General features: G+C 32.3%; 1 protein-coding gene across 2 annotated transcripts in view; it reads right to left on the bottom strand.

The window, feature by feature from the left end:
* sbm (L-type amino acid transporter sobremesa) overlaps positions 1-22,982 on the bottom strand; it is a 212,956-nt gene that overhangs the window by 58,719 nt on the left and 131,255 nt on the right. For both annotated transcript variants that reach the window (XM_072524115.1, XM_072524114.1), the window contains exon 5: positions 17,637-17,762. In XM_072524115.1, the coding sequence (XP_072380216.1) occupies positions 17,637-17,762 (126 nt within the window). The remainder of the gene's footprint in view (positions 1-17,636; positions 17,763-22,982) is intronic.

Raw genomic sequence — 22,982 nt, 5'->3', positions numbered from 1 at the left:
ATATACTCCTCAGATTATTTGAATTTCTACATAAAGTTTAAGGTATGGTCCCCATGGATTAAGTTTTTGTTCACTGGTTTCATTAACATGTTACTATAAACTACATTTTCCTAAAAACTATATAAAACATCAATATTGAACTGGTATGGTACCTCAACTTATTTAACCCAAAATTATTATTACACCCCATCCGGTTGCGACATACACTCATTTTACAAAATATTTAATTTCAAATTAACACGTGGTTTGATTGTTCCCAACACAACATGGTAAAGTCGTTCAGACTAGCAGTATTAATTAAATATAATTTTGTTAATCCTAATAATTAACAAATCTACATTTTCAAATAGAAATATTATATTTTAACTATAAACTGTTTTAAATTTAAAATTGTTAAAGTGTCACAGAAATTATTGTACAAACTCACCATTGTTCGGGTCGGTGTGATGAGACTCCTTCATGGTATTAGAAAATTGAAATAAGAATAATTTTACTTTACACCGGTTTAAATAGAGAACCTTTTACCTGTTGGTATAACCAATTTCCGGTCCCAACTGTCTGATATTAAAATTACCAACTAATTTTTGAATACTTAATTATTCAGTCAATTTCTTTAATTTTCTTTAATTTATCAATAATTTTATCAACAATGGTTTATTTACTTATTATTTAAGTTCCATATTAACATATCAGAATTGGAATAAATATTTAAAAATACTTATACACACCATGACAGATGACTCACACCAACAATTATTTCAAAGAAAGTTTGTAATTTTGTTATACATTATACATTTTCATTACAAAGGTACATATTTAATTTAATTAACAAATAATCACTTAAGTTTGTTCTGTAACTTTGACTAAGCTGAGTTTGTTATCATAGAATAAGTATTACTATTATTTATATTGTTACATTGAAATCAATTATTTAAAATTTGTTAAAGTATGCCAATATTAACACATCAAATAACTTTAATATCTAAAATTAAAAAAATTTTAGATTTTTATTAATATCAGCTTATTTCATAAACTGGATAACTTAATTTACAGCATTTAAAATAGAAGAAGAACTGTCACACTTTAACCTACATTTGTCAAGTTTACCTCTAAAATCTGATATACAGCACATAAAAAAACTCATTGTCTCCTATTAAGAAATGTAGTTCTTTTGAAAATCCACTCCTTTTAAATTAAATGTCTGTTTCGTCCCCCGTTTTTTAAGTGTTTTCTGTGTGTTTCTGTGTGTGTAATTGTGTCTTAATTTAATTTTAACATAAAAAAATTTTTTGGACTTTACAATAATTTGCCGAATATTGCAACAACTTTATCAAAGAAATTTTGATAACTACAAGATTATACTATTGCACACCCACACAATCTGTACATCCTTTGAAGATCATACAATCTGTCTCCTCAAGAACTTCCCCGTTTATTGTTAAATAATTACAATAGTTGACCTGAGCTATCCAATCTACAATCCAAGATAGTTTGAACCATGTTCTTTCAACCAGCAACTAATAGAGTACCGGCATGTAAGTAATGTTTATTTATTGGTTTATTTATACAGTTTAATAGACTATGTTATCAATTTGTGGGTCGTACCTTGTCTGCTTAAACATTTTATTCATTTATAAAACCACAGACATGTAATATTGGCATAATTACTGTAATTTATATAATTTATATCACCTACCTATGTTTTTATCTTTGTTTTTATCTTTATTGGACAACACCCTAATATGGGATTATTATTTTCAGCATTTTAACTTTGTATCGTGACCTGAAGATGCTTTGCATATTATAGAAAGCGAAACCGGTCGTCCGATTAGTTAAATTAAATTGATTGTGAGTAAGTCTAACTTATTATTTCTTTTACCTTTTGAAATGGACTCACACAAGCAACACATTCATGATTTGAATAATGCTAGACTAGCTTTTTTGCTACACCGGTACAAAGAACTTAACATCAAAAAAATGCTACAAAAATCAAAGATATTTTTTAACAACCAATGTCTTAGGTTCAATCTATTACCTAGCTACGTTAAAGGTAGACTTAGAGAATTCAATTTCACCACAGCAACAGTAAAACAGTTAAACATTTTGGGAAGATCCATCATCAGAGACGAGATCAGGAAAATATACCAAACAATTTACACCATAGATTTACAACTGAAGGCAACATATGACAATTTACACATAAAATTGACCCCACAGGAATTCGATGAGTGGATGTGCAATCTGCATGGTACATTGGATTACCTTAGGAGGAGACAGTACAGAAAATCAAGTACAAAAATCAATAACTTAAAGTACAAAACTAACCAATACAATAATAATAGAATTTTAAGTACACAAACTAATAATGACCTAACATCAAATAATCTTAATCACAATTCTTCACATATACCTAACTCTTATAATAATTCTATAGATATTTCAAATCTTTCAGAACAAATAATGAATAATTTTTCGTCTTCCTTTTCTACTTCTAGTCTGAACGAGACAACCAATCATACCCCTAGTCCAAATACATCTTTTTCTTCTGACCCAGGCGATTACTCAACAACCTCTGCACAACACTCCTTTTATGCACCATTCATTAACTACTCAACAACTGTGTTTTCAACCAATGAGACCAACTTGCTCCAAAAGGGATTTAAATTTAACCCCCCCCTAGATTCTAGAAAACAACACCTAAAAAATCTAGAGTTACTTGGAGCAGAATGTGAAAGTATCTTAACATCAGTCCCAAATGACCACACAGAAGAAATCAGGGATAAACTAAAGGTTTTATTTAGAAAAGATATGGTAAAATCAAACAATACTCATAACCATAGAGCTGCTTTCAGATCTAATAACAACTTCAAACATGTCATAAAATCCATTAATCAAAAAATAACAGAGAATAATCTAACAATAACAAAAGCAGATAAAGGTAATACAGTAGTTGTCTTGAATACCTCTGATTACACTAAAAAAGTATTGAAATTCATTGATGACAATAAGTTCATAACTAAAACAGTCAATATTAAATCTTTTACCAATAAAGTTAAAACCTTAATCAATGACAGTAATGAAGTACTAGATGCTATCACCAAAAAGAAACTTTCACCTAACAAATCAATTATTCCTCGATTATATGGACTATTGAAAATACATAAAACAAACATTTTCGAAGACATCCCAATTAGACCGGTTGTATCTTTTTCGAACTCTCCAACATTTGCCTTAGCAACATATTTAAATCAATTCCTTAAAACATTATATAATAATAAATTTGAATATATAGTTAATAATAATCTAAGTTTAGCCAATAAATTAACTTCATTAAAGTTTTCCACAGGTGACATACTGATATCCTTAGATATCACTAATCTATTTACAAATATCCCAACACAAGAAGTCATTAGTATAATTACTATGGACTTGTGGAATAACAATTACTCTCCTAATCAAATAATTGAATATGCAGAGCTTTTGAATATTTGCCTGAGCCAGAATTTTTTCAATTTCAATAACGAGACATTTGTGCAACCAGATGGACTAGCAATGGGTTCCCCTCTATCACCAATTCTCGCAGATATCTTTTTGAATGATCTTGAATCTAACAAAATAATGAATAACAATCCTTTTACTAATTACATCAAGTTCTATTCGAGATACGTAGATGACACATTTATTGTATGGGGTGGTTCTCTTGATAATCTAAATTCTTTCTTAGATTACCTTAATCAATTACACCACACCATTAAATTTACACTGGAGATTCAAGATGACTCAAATAGCTTAAATTTCTTAGATTTAACATTAACATTAAATAATAGCACGATTATCCTTGATATTTATAGAAAGCCAACTCATACTGGTACAGTTATACCAGCTGACTCACACCATCCTATTCAACACAAAATGGCAGCATTCTACAGTTACATTAATCGTTTAATATCATTACCATTAACTGTAACATCATTCAATAAAGAATTAAAAATTATTCAACAAATAGCTATAAATAATGGTTATTCAATTAATCTAGTGAATAAAATTTTACATAAAAAGACTAATAGAATGTTAGAACACCAAGTATATACACAACATTCTAATGAAATGGTGGAACAAAAACCTTACAGATCTTTAACATACATAGGTGATCTTTCTTATAAGATAGCTAAAGTCTTTGATGACTACATAAACATCTCTTTTAAAACTGCCTCTAATTTAGGGTTGACTTTCTTGAATAACAAAGATAAACGTAACTCACTTGAGTATAGCGGAGTGTATAAGTTGAGCTGCCATACCTGCAATGCATGCTATATTGGTAGAACCTTCAGATCCTTCAATATTAGACTAAGAGAACATCTAAGATATATAGAACGTCCAACATCGGGTCAATCACACTTCTCACAACATATCCGACATAAAAACCACAGCTTTGATCCACAAACAGATTTCACAATCCTCCATACTTGTAACAAAGGCTTATTACTCAATAACTTGGAACATTTAGAAATATTAAAATCTCTAAAAAATCACACAGCTGAAACTTTAAATGCACAGTTAGAACTAGAGTACACACCAGTATACTCAGTATTGATATAAACTTAATATAAATAATTTTACCTGATCTCACTCCATTTCTGCTTTCCACACCAAAATCCATATACTTATATAATTGATTACCCAATATCTTCTTTTATATGAGGTTTTCCATACAGTATCCATTATCTTCATGCACATTTTCTGAATTTACTTCAACATCATGGTCAAATTTTTTATTCCAGTATCCCATATACATTCAAATACATTTGATATACTCCTCAGATTATTTGAATTTCTACATAAAGTTTAAGGTATGGTCCCCATGGATTAAGTTTTTGTTCACTGGTTTCATTAACATGTTACTATAAACTACATTTTCCTAAAAACTATATAAAACATCAATATTGAACTGGTATGGTACCTCAACTTATTTAACCCAAAATTATTATTACACCCCATCCGGTTGCGACATACACTCATTTTACAAAATATTTAATTTCAAATTAACACGTGGTTTGATTGTTCCCAACACAACATGGTAAAGTCGTTCAGACTAGCAGTATTAATTAAATATAATTTTGTTAATCCTAATAATTAACAAATCTACATTTTCAAATAGAAATATTATATTTTAACTATAAACTGTTTTAAATTTAAAATTGTTAAAGTGTCACAGAAATTATTGTACAAACTCACCATTGTTCGGGTCGGTGTGATGAGACTCCTTCATGGTATTAGAAAATTGAAATAAGAATAATTTTACTTTACACCGGTTTAAATAGAGAACCTTTTACCTGTTGGTATAACCAATTTCCGGTCCCAACTGTCTGATATTAAAATTACCAACTAATTTTTGAATACTTAATTATTCAGTCAATTTCTTTAATTTTCTTTAATTTATCAATAATTTTATCAACAATGGTTTATTTACTTATTATTTAAGTTCCATATTAACATATCAGAATTGGAATAAATATTTAAAAATACTTATACACACCATGACAGATGACTCACACCAACAATTATTTCAAAGAAAGTTTGTAATTTTGTTATACATTATACATTTTCATTACAAAGGTACATATTTAATTTAATTAACAAATAATCACTTAAGTTTGTTCTGTAACTTTGACTAAGCTGAGTTTGTTATCATAGAATAAGTATTACTATTATTTATATTGTTACATTGAAATCAATTATTTAAAATTTGTTAAAGTATGCCAATATTAACACATCAAATAACTTTAATATCTAAAATTAAAAAAATTTTAGATTTTTATTAATATCAGCTTATTTCATAAACTGGATAACTTAATTTACAGCATTTAAAATAGAAGAAGAACTGTCACACTTTAACCTACATTTGTCAAGTTTACCTCTAAAATCTGATATACAGCACATAAAAAAACTCATTGTCTCCTATTAAGAAATGTAGTTCTTTTGAAAATCCACTCCTTTTAAATTAAATGTCTGTTTCGTCCCCCGTTTTTTAAGTGTTTTCTGTGTGTTTCTGTGTGTGTAATTGTGTCTTAATTTAATTTTAACATAAAAAAATTTTTTGGACTTTACAATAATTTGCCGAATATTGCAACAACTTTATCAAAGAAATTTTGATAACTACAAGATTATACTATTGCACACCCACACAATCTGTACATCCTTTGAAGATCATACAATCTGTCTCCTCAAGAACTTCCCCGTTTATTGTTAAATAATTACAATAGTTGACCTGAGCTATCCAATCTACAATCCAAGATAGTTTGAACCATGTTCTTTCAACCAGCAACTAATAGAGTACCGGCATGTAAGTAATGTTTATTTATTGGTTTATTTATACAGTTTAATAGACTATGTTATCAATTTGTGGGTCGTACCTTGTCTGCTTAAACATTTTATTCATTTATAAAACCACAGACATGTAATATTGGCATAATTACTGTAATTTATATAATTTATATCACCTACCTATGTTTTTATCTTTGTTTTTATCTTTATTGGACAACACCCTAATATGGGATTATTATTTTCAGCATTTTAACTTTGTATCGTGACCTGAAGATGCTTTGCATATTATAGAAAGCGAAACCGGTCGTCCGATTAGTTAAATTAAATTGATTGTGAGTAAGTCTAACTTATTATTTCTTTTACCTTTTGAAATGGACTCACACAAGCAACACATTCATGATCATGATATTTACAAATTGTTGTATAATCATGTTGTCTGATAATCCATTCACATACCAGACAACAATTTGCACTTTTTCCTCGACCGTTAAAATCCTTTTCACGAATTGTTTTTTCAATAAAAAGTTTCTGTTTACCGTAAAAAACACTTCTCGATGTGTTATTATTTGATAACTTGAAGGCTTGATGATTTGGTTAGCTATAAAGCAGGTAGCTGTTCGCGCGCATCCATTCCAATGTCGTCAATTGTTTTGAAAATCATTACCTGTACAGAGGAATTGACATTAACAGTGAGAATTTAGTGATGGATTTGACATTAAACAGTCCTTAATGGATTAATTTCCATTCACAACTGAAGACTGTAAAACTGGAATTGAATTTAAAATATTTTGTATTTCTATTTTATAACTTTGGAATAAGAATAAATTGTAAATAATGAGTTTTTCGAAAACTTGTTACCTAATATGTATCATATTTTCTATTATTTTTGATTGAGCAAAACAAAAATTTTACCCTTGGTGTGAATTGAATCCCAGTCTTCTTATCAATAGACAACGTCTCTAACTATTACGCCAACTCCTCATACAACAATTAATGTTTTCGGGCTGAACATACCTATTTAGTTTAGTAAAATATTTCAGCTGAGTTATTTTTATTATTAAATAAACTTAAAGATTTATAATTTAAAATCGCTACTAATTAATGTTTTTTACTATAATATATCTTAATATATTTAATCATTTATTCTAACAGCAGAAATTATTAAAATAAAATATTTTCGAGGTCATCCGTATAATTATGACTTAAGTCAACTAGACTCGTCTAAAAACTAGCCTTATCACGTACTATCTCACAACTTAATCTGTCTTCTATCCTTTCCGCTATTTTGCCGGGTGGTAAGACACTCATCACTGTATATAATAAATTGTTTGTTGTTTGTTTGTTTATTTTATTATTTGTCTGTCATAATAAATATAATATAACGTCAGACCAATCAAATACGCTGCCCAAAATGATTAAATCTTACTAGAGTGGTATCAGTTTTTTAGGAACCAGCTGTACAAAACAAACATTGCTACTGGTGTAGACTTTTTTAATTAAAAATATATTCATTAATTAAAATTATATTCACTAATTTTAATTAAAAAACTTTTTATTTGTAGATACGAATTTATAAACGACTAAAAAATGTTAAAAATTAAAAAATTTGTTTTACTTGATGCAATTTTATTTTGAAAATAGATAGTATGTGATTTTTTTTTATTTTAGGTTAAAATTCATATTGACTATGAGAACGTACAGTATGATTGGGAGTACAGTAACTCTCAGACAATTTAAGTCGAAGCCAAAATTTTTCCAACGTAAAAAAAATTAATTACTAAATTTACTCGACAGTTGGGATTGGGATAAGTGAACTCAGTATAACTATGTTATTACAGCATTCAGCAGAATAACTTACAATCTGAATTATTTTTACCCTATTTTTATATCAAACATATGTCCAATAAAATTCATTTTTTATTTATTTTTTTTTGTATTTTTAGCTTACGGTATTACAAATCACATTTATGACAAAAAATTATTTCTATTCCCGTGACGTCAAGGATATAAAACGAATCGGTTTCGGCACAGTGTCTTCGTCCGATACATATGTAAAGGAAAATCTATACAAATCTGATTACAAAAGTATAAACCCGGCTTAACAAATAGGACTTTTGTGAGAAATAAAGAAGGTCGAAGGCCTAAAAATTGAAACAAGGTCGAAAAAAGGACAAATTCGCAAATTTTTTCCTACTCCACTGGCGTATCAGGTTTTTTTTTAGTAAAAATAGTAGAAATACAAATATTTATATGTTTCTCACAAGTATAGGATGTACATGAATATGTACATATTTATACATAGAAGAAAATAGAAATTTTACTACTTATAGTTAATATTTGTAGAACGTAAAATCGTACAGAAAAAAATATTACAGCTCTAATAACTATAACAATACTAATGAAAGTGTATAAAAAATCCGACAGATATCCGCAGATATTTAAATTACCGTTAAAATCTTAACATAAATATTTAAAAGCGATCATCAAATCATTACACGACGAAGCCCAAATATAGTCGGTTCGCTATATTTACGCGGGTTTCGGATTAACAAAATTATGCTAATGACTCATTGATAACCAGTTGCAGTAAACGACTTCCCAGAAAATTAGGTAAAAACTGCATTAATGGTCATATTTTAAAATACATTAAAATAACATTAGGGTAGGTATAAATTTGTTACAGTATTGCAGTTGAATTGATTCTTTGCCAGTGTTGACATTGTATGTTTGGTGGAAATATTTAAAAATGTCTAGACGTGTGTTAGATGTAGATAGTCTAATTTGTAGTGTACATAAGTATTTTACGGACGAAAAAGAAAATGGCGGTCCTTTAAAATCGGTAATGTCTGTTCAACAACGCGTATGTGATGCTCTAGGAATTAGTGAAACCAAACTAAGAGGAGTATTACAAAATCGCAATAATGAACAGCCGAAAGAAGATCACCGAAAAACTCGCCTATCATTGAAAACAAAAGATATTCCAGATGGAAAAAAATTTGAAATTCGTGATAGCATTTATCGAATGCGAGCCAACAAGGAACATGTAACCTTAAATACAATTCTCTCGGAATTAAAAGATAGAAAATTTGACGAAATTGGCAGAACAAGTCTATGGCAAGTGATACATAATTTGGGTTTCAAATTTCAAAAGGAGGATAACAGAAAAGCCCTTTGTGAAAGAAGTTCTGTTGTGCATAAAAGAATTAACTTTCTAAGAAAATATTCTAAATTAAAAGAATAAAGGGCAAATTTTATATATTTAGACGAAACATGGATATTTTCTAGGGGTGCAACCAAGAGAATATGGCAAGATGATAACGTAAAGTCTATCAAACATACTGATGGAGAAGGGAAGCGACACATAATTTTACATGCAGGAGGGAAATCGGGTTTTATAGAAGGTGCTGATTTAATATTTTCATCTAAATCAAAATCAAGTGACTATCACGATAATATGAACACTGAAATGTTTGTAAAATGGTTACATGAAAAACTTCTCCCAGGTTTAAGTGAGCCCAGCGTAATTATTTTAGACAATGCACCTTACCATTCTGAAGTATTAAACAAAAGTCCAACGAATTCTTGGACTGTTAATAAAATTAAAGAATGGTTGACAAAGGAACATATACCATTTACACAACATATTTTAAAATCAGAATTATTACGCTTGGCAAATATCCACGCAAAACCAAAAACCTTTGTTGTGGATCAGATTATTGAAAGTTACGGTCATCAAGTTTTACGTCTGCCACCGTATCATTGCCAGTTTAATCCCATCGAATATATATGGGGAATAGCAAAACAATATTATAACAACCATATTGGGCCTAATGGTTATAGCGATGACGCAGTTCGGGAAACTTGGCGAAAGGCACTTTCAATTGTAACTCCAGAAGTGTGGTGCAACTGTATATTCAAGTGCGAGAAACTAATAGAAGATTGGTGGACTCGTGAAAATAAAATAAACGAAATAAGTCCAATCATAATAACAATTAATGGTGATGACAGTGATGATGATGACGATTATGATATTTTTGATGATAATGACTGATTTTCATTTTTGTTGGCAAGTTAAATTTTTTTATTTTTCATTAGAAATTCTCTCCATGGAACAAATATACATAGACCATATTTTCTGTGTGAAGTGTAATATAAAATTATTATTAGGTTTATATTAGCCACATTAGACTCCATTAATGAAGTAATTCTCCTGTATTATACTGTCAATTATATAAAAGATTTTCCATTATTATTTAATTAAAAAAAGGTATGGATTATTTTTCATTTCATTTGACCAGTTGATATTTCCCCAAAGAGCAGGTAATTAAAACTGGGTACTTACAATAAAATTTTTAATCCGAAACCCGCGTAAATATAGCGAACCGACTATAGTCGAGGAAATGAAGCAATGAACCTTTGAAAATTGGCGCAGTCAGACGGGTTGAGATGCAGTTTGTTGTATTCGATTCGTGAGAGCGTCAGGAAATTTTGTGAACCAATGCAATCATAAAGAAATGAAAAATTGCATTTGTGCATAAGAAAAATGCATTTTGAAAGTGCATAACTACCTGGTACCCAGGGTGGACCTCGTTTCCTAGAGTTTTATATTATTTTCATTCGAAATCAGTCGAAACTTATTACTTAGAAGGTGTTCGAGGTTACTGAACACGAAATTCATGACGATGATGATCCTTGAGTTACCTGCTCACAAAGAAGTTGCCACTTCTGTCGATTCCTGACAACTTCCCTCCATCTTCTAATCCTATGAATCTGTAGGTCTTCTTCCACATTATCAATCCATCTCCTTCGTGGTCGTCCTCTGCTTCTTGTGCCCTCTGGTTTTGAAAATGTTAATCTCGATGTAATAATACTTATATATTTTATAAATTAAGTTTCAGGTAATTTTCAGGTAATTAAATTTTAGGGGATTTTCCGAGATATCGGTAGGGGGGGGGGGGTTGAAAATTATATCATCATTATTAATACTGAGACAGATTATTCCAGCCAAATTAAATAATTAAAAAAAAATTATCGGTGAATTTCAAATGGACTCAATTTTCCAAGGTTTCCCATATTTCCCGGCCAGTGAAAACTATGTAGTTCATATTTCGACGAGCTACCCCAGATTAAAAAACAAGAGGCTTCTAGCTGCAATGGAAGCCGAGATAATGTAAATTTTTCCTACGTGTTTCAATTTGAACATCCGATCTCGAAAAAAAAACGGAGCTGAAACAATTATCCCCTCCACTTTCCTATGTCGATCTTTCGAAAGTAACTTCGTTTCGAAGGGCTGTAAGTTTCGAAAAATTTGATGAATATGTATGTTGTGTGTACCAACACTGTGTATGTTGGTCCAACCTGATTTATTTCCAATCATTCTCTCAATCATTTCTCTCACTGTAATAAAATTCACACCTTTCTCTCTCTCCTTTCTATTATCCATCTACTGCAATCTAACATCGTATGTGACACAGTGTCCGAGTATCCACAGTACAGGCATTCATCTGTGTCAGCCTTTCCGAACCTAGAGAGGTAGGCTCTAAAACACCCGTGTCCTGTGAGCACCTGCGTCAGGAAATAATCCAGTCGTCAGTGGTCACAGTCCAAGCAATCTCTTATGTTCGGGATCAGTATTTTTGTCCACTGTGCCACATCCTTCTTGTTGTTCCATTCTTCTTGCCATCTTTCAATTGACCTTTCCCTTTCATTTTCTCACCTAAAAATATACTTGCCACAGCGAAAACATCTTATGCAAAAATGTGTTTCATTTTCGTTTTTCGATAATTCGTTTTATAATAAAAATATTGTCGGTAATTTTGGTATAATACCAGGACAAAACTGGTCCATACTTCCATTCCTTTATGTGACTATTTATATTTAATCATATTGTAACGAATATTTTGCCTACCACCTAGGGTATTACTATAGGGTGTTGAAAATTGGGGACAGAAATTATTTGGGTAGAGATAGGACCAGCAAAGTAAACGAAACTTATGCGAACGGCGCTCAGGGTTTATTTGGAGAAACTGGGTCGTGGATAAAAGAATGGCAAGGGTGTTGGATTGGGGCAACTACAAAAATAAAACAAAAATAGGGTACTTACATGAATCTCCTGGACTAACGGCCAAACAAAACACAAGAAGGTCCTCTAGCTATTTAAAATGGGACGCCGCTTTGAGGAAACTTCCTGCTGGATGAAAGAAAAAGGTTCTTTCTTCCTGGATTTCACTAAAATTTGTTTACTTTAAATTTCTGGACTTCACTGGACTTTAGAATTTCTGGGATTAGAACTGGAGATTCGCTGTCACGCAAAAAACGAAACGACGTTCCAATTTATATTCTGGAACGACGACCAGGGATAAAAAAATGACGATTGAAGCTAGCACTGGAATGCAAACTTTGGAAACTCGGCTTCTTAAAAAATTGGAACAGGTACAACTAAACACTGAAATTGTTGTAAAACGCCGTTTTAAAAATCAGATGAGAGACGGCATAGAAAATAAAAAAAGTGGCTACTTTTATCAGAATTGACACATTACTTTGAGTATTAATCACTTTTTCTAACAAATTTGCCGATTTTTTCCGACTAAACCAAACACGCCTGCTTTCAATCGCCAATCTTCCAAACCTGACTTCTCTTCGACCTTCCTTATACAGCTTCTACCGTCCCTTATTCCGCGTATCAAGTTGAAGGGGCAAGCGAACCGGAATTCTTGACAAACATGCTTCAAATTATATCGTAAAATGACCTTGAATCATACCCAGCTAAAATCTCAAAACTAACGCATACAAATAAATCTAACCATATTTAACGTAGTAGTTATAACTGGAATTTGGATTTTTTTCTTTAAATCACAAATTTAATCAGAGAATTGGGGAAATATTTAAACTTGGCCCAGGGGCGTACTAGATAAATTTTATACTTTGAGTATCCGATAGTTTTTAAGGAATTTTCTGCATGCTACAATATCGTATCGATAAACAGGAAAACAGGGGAACCTGTTTGTTATACTAGTATTATTGTTGAAAGTAAACTCATTATTTATGAACTTTGTCTGCAGGTGGATGTTTTCCAAAGTTGTTTACGTTCTAAAACGTATTTTAAATAGCTTAATTCTTCAATAATTTTCTAGTTTAAATCATAATGTATAAATATTTGTTGTTTTATCTTGTAAACTTGTAACTTGTAAACTATATTTTTTTTGAACACAGCTTTCTCGAAAATCGTAATCATTTTAACCAGTTCATTGGAAAGAAAAAAGATTATAATATCATTTGCACTACACTTCCCAGAAATCTTCAATATCAATTTAATATTAAATCGAATTTAAATTCACCCTTTCTTAAGCATTTTCCCCTTTTTCGAACCCTTAACCGTACGCTCGAAAATTCCTCGTTTGTGACTGATTCACTATTTGATTTGGCTAAGAATTTATGATAATTGTCCTCTCTTCATTGCCATCGTCTTTCTATCCTCACAAACTTCGTAAGGCCGTAAAGGGATAAAATATTGGTCAGATTTTGCGTCTCGGATACTTCTATTCCCGTTTCGAAGGGTAAGGTCAGTTGTAAATTAAATCTATCGATTTTAGAAACACAAACAACGTGTTTGAGGTTGGAGAAGACTTTTAGTGAATTGCGAGCAAATAAAAATATTGCACAAGAAAAAAAGTACTGTGAAAAATATATTTATTTGAGAATTTTCATTTCTGTTTTTATCTTTTTCCTTTAGTTTAGAATGTTTATTTTTTTTATTATTGTTCCTGACATCTGAACTTCCTGAAAGTCTTGAATGTGTTGGTTTATATTCTAATATGAAGTTAAAATTGGTTTTTCTTTGGATATGTCGACCACCATTATTTTTGTCTTAGCTTTATTGATTTTCAGATCAACTTTATTGCTTTCGTACTAAAATCTTCGCAGGAGATTAAATATTTTTTGCTCATTTGCTGCTATAAGTGTAGTGTCATCAGCAAGTCTTAAATTGGAGATTTCCCTACCAGCCACTGTTACTCTACCGGCCCATCCATCTGAAGCCATCCTCATAACATGGTCATCATAAATGTTGAATAAGTCAGGTGGAAACATGCATCCTTATCTAACACCTCTTTCAGTCTTGAATTGGTTTGAGAACTTCTGATTTAGTCGTACTGTTGCTATATTGGACTGGTACAGATTTTTAATAGGTGTCACCAGGTGCACTGGTGTGCCCATTTCTATTAAAATGAACCACAGATTTATCCAGCTTACACAATCAAATGCCTTATGGTAGTCAACGAAGCATATAATCATAGATACTTGCAATTCTCTAGACTTTTCAATGAGTTGTCTCCCCGTTGTACCTTTACCCTTTACAAACCCCGCTTGTTCCTGAGGTATTTGGTAATGTAGATAGGTTTTTGATGATATATAACAAGAGTTTACTAGCATGTGTTATTAGTGACAGTGTGCGGTAGTTTTTACATCTGGTGGTAGTTCCTTTGTTGTGTAGCGAGATATAAATTGGGGTACACCACTCAGATGACCATTTTCCTGAATTCCAAACAGCGATACAGATAGAATGAATAATATGTAATCCTTTGTTACCTAGTAACTATAGTATTTCACCTGGAATTGAATCAATGCCTGGGGAATTATGTCTCTATCTAACTGACAGATCCTTCCAAATAACGAAAGGGCTAAAAATAAAGGGTTATTTTTATTCAGATGGGGTAATAAATAAACAATACATTCTTGAGAAGTCAATAAATTTATTCTAACTCTATTTTAGGTAAATTATGACATTAAAAGTCTCTATTAAAAAGTTTGGAAAAAAATTACTTTTATTGACACCGCCTCAAACATTATAACTAATGTTGTTGTGTATAAAAAGCTTTATTTAGTCTACGCCATTCAGTGTTTCCCACAACCTTGCTAAATATTTTATTAAGAGTTAGAACGTAAAAGTCAATTGTAGGAATCCTCTAAAAGTATCTAACGCTTGTTTATTATTTTATCACATTTTTTTTCTCATTGACGCAATGAAAATGTGATATTGAACTTGTTTAATTTTTCAAGAGAATCATAACTGTTAACATTTGTTGTCATATTTGTCCTTGAGGAATTATAAAATTTCTGTGTATAAATGATATTATACAAAAACAATATACTAAGGTGGAAAAATAATATATGGGAATAATATACATGAACAGCGAACTGAGAATATAAAAATATATAAAAATAAAAATTAAAAATCGGTAACCAGTTGACAGATCTTGTATCAATACAACACAGAGTACGACAGGGACGCATATCGTCCTCAATTCTCTTCAATTTATACTCCGAAAATTTTTTTAAACATGCCGTAGAAGATAAGGACAAGGGAAAATAAGTGAACGTTATTGAGGAAGACTCAAAAACGTCAGATAAAGAATCAATAAAGTGGTTTTTGCAGCAAATATGAAAGTGCTGCAAAGTAAGTACACTTTACTGGCTAGACCTAAATATACAAAGGAGCAATTACATGATAGTCAGTGAACACCTAATATTAAATACTCAAATTGATAAATAACAAAATGAAAAAATCGGCATACGGCTGGACTCGAAAGCAAACACTGTTTGCCAAATCTGCAGCTGACAGTCCGGCACACACAATACCTGTGGACGGGGAGTTAATGATCAAGGACAAACCTGGACTAGCTCGTCGGATATTAAAAATAGCTATTAAAAATAGAGAAGAGACCTATTAGACCAGGGCGAATCTGTTTTGAGGTGGATGTGAGAGGTGGAATTCTTATTTTTGCGGACAAAGTTGTGTGATAACTTAGTTATAATAATTGACTTTAATAATTGGACTTTCGAATTCCACATTTCCCAGACCAAGACCAAAAAAAGTAAAGCCTCCTAAATGGTATGGCTGCGATTGGAAAGGGGTGGAAGTAGATGGGGATCAAGAAGGTACCGACTCCACAATGAGTCTTTGATCTTCGGAAATGAGAACACCTTACCCCGAGAATCTCATGTCCCTTGGAAATGGGATTTGTTTTGGTTTGTGTGTGGGTACTAATATAAATACCAGATGACCATTATGTGAAGATGAAACAACGGGCAGCAAAGGCTAGATTATCATTTATTAACTTCATTTTTATGTCGATTCATTAAATGTCGAGACCTCAAACTAACCACAAATAATATATAATCCAGTTTTTCTATACGAAGTGAAACATTGGACTTAGTCGAAAGCATTTATAAACAAGCTGGATGTTTGTGAAATTTGGTGCTATAAACGAATACTGTGGATTTCATGGATAGATGGAGTGGCGAATTCTGAAGTTTTTGGCAGAATGGGAAAAGAACTTGAAGTGCTGATCACGATAAAAAACCGAAATTAGATTACTTTGGACATAACTTGAGAAATAATACGGTTTATTTCAGTTGTTTAATTAGGGGAAAGGGTTTGATAAGGGAGGCCTGAGAAAACGAGATACAAAGAAGGAGTCTCTATTTTCTGGAATCGCAACACCACAAGAAAAAAGATACCTACTATAATATAAACCAAAAAAATAATCAAGAACTGTTCTTACCAGAATATGTTTATCCTGCACCTGTCCTTTATTAACTTCAATCAAGTTTGTGATGAACCTAGGATTTGTATCATTAAAATTTACAAAGATTGCAAAGGCTTATACAAATTGGGAAAGAAAACAGTCAGATATTACTTTAATAAAACCCTTTTGGATTTCCAGGCTGAAGTTGGTGGTCAAAAATACCACCTGCCAAGTTATCAACAGCAGTAACTTCATCTTCTGTTCTGTCCATGACATAGTTTAAGCTAAAGCTTTTGGCATTTATGACTCCCAAAACATTAGGGCCACAGATGTGCCAACATAATTGGTCGTTTTAACGTTATGAGAGTTGAATTAGGCAGGTACAGTGAATACGGCATTCCTTACCTTTGTTTTAAGTACGCTTTTGCAACAATCGTTATTTTAACCACAAGAAATTCTCCTGTCTAACTAAGAAAATACATGTTTACATCATTTTCCGGTATCAATTAAGCCTTTACCCAGCATCACCAATTAATGATTTAACTATATTGTAGAATAAAATTTTTATATTCTCTTAACTCCGTTAGCTTCAAATCTTCTTACTCAACAGAAAAGCATTTGACTGTCTCAAAGTGACTATTGAAAACGCCGAAAACCGAAATTTTCACCATGCTTTAAATAATGGATCTCTTCTTTATGCTCTGAATTCAAAATTCCTAACATTCAATTACGACACAAATCCTAATGTTATTCTATTACATTAGTAGAATGTAACAAGGAACTTACCTTCAATCATTTTGTAGGCGCCGCCCAAAACTACAATTAGAACTGCGACTAGTTTGGCTGCAGTGAAGACGTTTTGAACGCTCGTAGCCAGGTTTACACTGTAGCAGTTTATATACAAAATGACAACTGAAACAAAAAACAAGTATTAAACTGTTTGATAAAATATTCGTTACTGGCTAACACGTATTAATATTTGTCAAGTTCTGGGAAACCATTGGTCTAAATCTACATGTGTTCGGGAACTTTAGTTTTTAAGCACAAAGGCTTTTACAATATCAAAGTCCTGCGAAATTGTATACGCAATTTGGTATCACGGCCGAAGGTGACAGTTATAAAACCCTAATATATTGTGGTACGCTTCCTTTAGCTATCCTCGAGAGAAATCATATCGGAGGATCTTTAGATAGGTATGGGTTTTATATCTACACACACAGACAAACTGGGCACCCTAGTAGCTAACCAGAAGTCGAGGTGATTACATGTACGGTCCAGCGTCGAAGATGTCACTTCTCGTGGTGGTTCATCTGCATCGCGATGTCGGCCGCCGATCTTATATGCTGCAGTTGGAGAAGTTGGAGAAATGATTGTTGAAAAAATTGTTTACAAAAACAAGGGAGATATACAAAAATGTACAGACTACCGGGCCTTAAATCTCTAAATAGTCTCACTATCGCACTAAAAGGACATAACTTTTTAACTTGTGAAAAATCTCTATTAGAACCAACAGGTGATAACATTAGATATAAATAGCACTGATACGCAAAAGATAAGTAGAGGGGTGAGACAAGGCTGTGTACTTTCACCATTACTATTTAATTTATACTCCGAAGAGTTATTTACACAAGTACTTGACGTTCAACTGTACAGAAGATAAATGTTGAAAATATAAATACCATTCGTTATGCCGACGATACAGTCAGCTAATAAACACTAGTTGTGATACTGGGGAACAGTTTGGCTTAAAAAAAAAACATTAAGAAAATAAAAACCATGGTTATCAGTAAGAGGGGTAAAGGCATAACAAGGATCCAGATAAAAATCAAGATATTGTACGAGTGGATAAACTGAAGTACTTAGGACTCTAAATAAAATCTCCACTGGAAGACTTTTAATCACTGATGAACCACACCAGTGTTTGGCATCACCACACCATAGTGAACACTCCACTGTAGTCAGCCGGAACATGGTCCCTTAAACTCACGCATAACGTAGGAAAACCGGTCGATTTTCAGAATCGTATAACCATATACCATTTATGGTGAAAAGAATTTAGATGAAATTGGAAGCATCCAAAAAATAAACCCATTTCCTTGTATGAAGACAGATCGAAGGGGTTAGTATAATTAAAAAATCTCAACACAATAAAATATTGCTTTTTGATTTAGAAAACTAAAACGAAGAATTTTACTGGTATGGAAAAATGAAGGCACGTTTACACGTATCCAGTAGCTTTCGCCAGTCTCACTAGTATGCCAGGGCTTGACTAGGACAGCGCTGGACAGGCACGTTTACACGTATCCAGAAGCTAGTGTCAGTCGCACTGGTACGCCAGTTCCTTCTCGGCAAAGTCAGTCGTTTGTTGTACTGTTACGCTAGCGACTGTAACGAGTGTTTATACGTGTCTACAACCGTTGGCGAGGGATTAGAGGGGACTCGGACGAGGGCCACTGGCATGAAAAATAGACCAGCTCTCTATTCGAGGCAGCGCTGGCAGACAGCCCTGGACTGGTGTAAAAAAGTGTTTACATAAAACCTGCCTTCATAACTACCTTATACAATGGATCTTCTCCACACCTAAGGTGATAACAAAAACCAATAGAAGACATAAATCTATTCTTAGTGATGTGTGGAAAGTAATCAACATTTCGTTTTTTTTACAAAAAGAAACGATTTGTTGAGGTGGGAACTAATATATTTTTAACTGCAACAGTTAGGATGCTCATTAGTATTGTATCAAATAAATAAATAAAAATAGTGAAGATTAAACGATAACACAATAAAAGCCAACGTTAAAAAAAATAAATAACATGAACCTTCGACACTCCGAGAAAAAGTATCTCAACTTCCGATATTTCGAAAGAATATTATTTATCCTTTAACGTGTGGACTATAAAAGTCCGCGTGCCGAATTATTTGTCGATTTCTGACAATTGGTTATGACTTCGGTCGTAGCGTGCTCGCTAGCTTCAAACGTAAGCTTCAAATATAAAGTTATTTTTTAAATACGAGTTTTGAAAAGCAACAAGCATATCTTGAAAAGCTGCATGCGGAATTTCTCTCTAATTCTGAACCAGAAGTTGAACCTGACGATGACGATGCTAGTTTGGAAGGAGATTTCGTAGAGATATAGGACCACAACACCGACACAAAAGAAGAAATTGAGGAGCCAATCTCAGAAGTCTTGAATGTTCCACAAAGAGTGTCGCATTTCATTGGTAAGGATGGAACAACTGAATGGAAGAAACATGTAGGAAACCGCCGGATACGAACTCGCAGTGACAATTTAATAAAGGTAAAAATTCCTGGATTAAATAGGGAAATACGACACATGAAAAGTGCATCAAAGATTTGGAGTTGTTTTTTATTGAAGAGATTTTGCTAACCACTGTAGACAAAACGAATATCTTTATTGACTGTGTTCTTATAATCCCAGTAATAAATTTGCAAAAAACACAGATATTTTAGAACTTAGGGCACTATTGGGTCTTTTATATATAGCTGGGGTAACCAAAAATAACCACAGAAATGTAGAAGACCTTTTTAGGACAAACGGCTCATCGCCAGAGATTTTTAGATTGAAAATGTCCCTTGCATGGTTTAAAGTTGTTGCTCAAACACATCCGTTTTGATGATAAACGAACACGATTAGAGAGGCAAAAATATGACAAATTGGCAGCTGTGAGAAAATTTTTCGATGTGTATAATTCAAATTTACCTGAACATTTTTCATTATCGGCATAGACAACAGTGGATGGAAACATGGAAGCTTTTCGTGGCAAGTGTGGCTTTAGGCTATATATGTCCCATAAACCTAATAAATACGACATAAAAATCTATGCACTAGTAGACGCTAAGTTTTCTTATACCGCAAATCTAGAGGTGTACGTTGGACAACAGCCACCTGACCCTTATAAAGTTGATACAAGCAACATTTCCCTCGTTCCTCACCTCTGCAGTCCTATATCAGGTTCTCACAGAGATATAACAATGGACAATTTTTTAACGAGCCTCTGCTTGGTCGATCTTCTTTTGAACGAGCATCATCTGACTATGATAGGCAGTATGAGAAAAAACAAAAGAAAGCTTCCACTTCAATTTACTGATCCTAAGAGACCAGAAAAACAAGTATGTTTGCTTTTAGAGAAAAATGTACGATTGTGTCGTATAAACCCAGAAAAAACAAAAACGTTATTTTACTCTCAACGATGCACCACGACGATTTCCTAGATGAATTAACGGGCAAGCCAGAAATCATCATTGACTATAATAAATCCAAAGAAGGAGTAGATCTAGTTGATAAAATGTATGCGTACAATTGCACTCGAGCCACTTGCCGATGGCCTATGGTAATTTTGTACTCTGCAATAAATGTAGCCGGTATCAATTCATTTGTAATAAACAAATATAAATCTAATGGGATAGATAAGATGCCTAGAAGACATTTTCTAGTTGCCCTTGGCATGGAACTAGTAAACGATCATCTGTACAGTTGATTTTTGAATAAACGTATTCCTAGATCCATTAGGTTAAGAATAAAAGAAATTTGCCATGTTGAAGAAGAAATTGTTCCAGCCCCAAATCCAGAATCTAATCGTCGAGGTCGTTGTTATTACTGTAGTAGACAAAAAAATAGGCCAACAAGATATATATGTCAAAAATACCAATAATTTGTATGCTTCTTCTTTAGGTGCCGTCTTCTTAGCGAAGGTTGGCGATGACCTCTGCAAAGTCTTCTTCTATTTTGGGCTTTCCTTATTAAAATTTGTATGCTTAGAACACGTAAAATGTATTTGCTTCGACTGCCTACAAGATGGTATTTCCGAAGACAGCAGCGAAAATTGACTTTTCGAAGACAGCAGCGAAACATTTGTTTTTTATTTAGTCTTTATCTAATTTCTTAAAAATAGTTGTTTTGTATTTGTTTAATTTGGGTTTTTGTGTTTTATAGTACTCAAAATTTGAAAAAGATATATCTATTAACTTTTATTTTTAAAGCATGAGTTTAAATACAAGTTATAATAAATTTGTGCGCACCTTTTCTAGATTTGCGGACTGCTAGTCCAACGTTATCCCTAAATGGTTAAATAGTTGATCCTCCCGAATCATGATTTGCATCCTAAATGAAAATATATTACTTTACTTGCCTCAAAAAACCTGTAGCTGCAAATAATTATTATCCAAAGCAACAGGTATACTGATATGAAAAATATTCGTTTAGAATAGGACCAAAACTCGTTAGAGATAGGATTAAGAGCCCAGACATCACGTATTTCAATACAAAAATTACCTTTCTAACCGTGTTTTCATTTTTCTTTTGTGCAAGAACGTGCCGTTGATTTCCAGTGAGGTGTACAGCTATTTGTCTCACTTTAGAGGCTAATGCCTCGCCGTGTATCTGACCCTACGATTTCCCAAGGGCATCTCTCCGATATTTTTCGTTTACTGTTACCCTACGAAGTTCTGCACGAAAAATAATATCTAGAATTTTTTGGTTTTTATGTGTGATTAGTTTCATTGGATGATATACTGCGAGAACGAAATAGGTTAAACGAGAGAAATCCCAAAACAACAAGTTTTTATGGGATAAAAATTATTTCTCTTATTTGAAAATTTTTTAATAAGATTTTACTTTTTTGTAATGGAGCTACAAGCAGGCTCAACAAGTATAATATTACTTTAAAATAGAGAGTTACTGTTCGTTTCACGATTTTTGACCTATTTGATATTAAAAACCATTGAAGTCAGATGATTGGATCGAAACAAAAATCTAATACCGTCATTATGTTTTATTACTTTACTCCGTTTGGAGTATCAGAAACTGAATTCACTACGAATTTTTGACCATGATGAACGGCATGTGGAATGCAATTTTTGATTCCCTTGCCGAGTAATTTATCAAGCTGTTTGCTTTGCAAGTTTTAGAAGGCACAGTGGTAAAAATTTGAATTCGGTTTCGCCAGGTAGAAATCGTTTGATTTCTCTTTTTGTTTATCGGGAATATTTTAAAAGTCTCTTGAAATATTTTAAAGACTTCTGTATATCTGGAAATGGGATCTGCATTATTTTAACTGCATCTGAAGCCCTTCAACTATTTTTTTTCAATTTAAGAGTAGCCTATAATGTTTA

This window comes from Diabrotica undecimpunctata, chromosome 2, assembly GCF_040954645.1.
Source record: "Diabrotica undecimpunctata isolate CICGRU chromosome 2, icDiaUnde3, whole genome shotgun sequence".
NCBI classification, from domain to species: domain Eukaryota; kingdom Metazoa; phylum Arthropoda; class Insecta; order Coleoptera; family Chrysomelidae; genus Diabrotica; species Diabrotica undecimpunctata.
The sequence above is the reverse complement of the archived record's forward strand: the minus strand, read 5'-3'. Positions and strand labels throughout refer to the sequence as shown.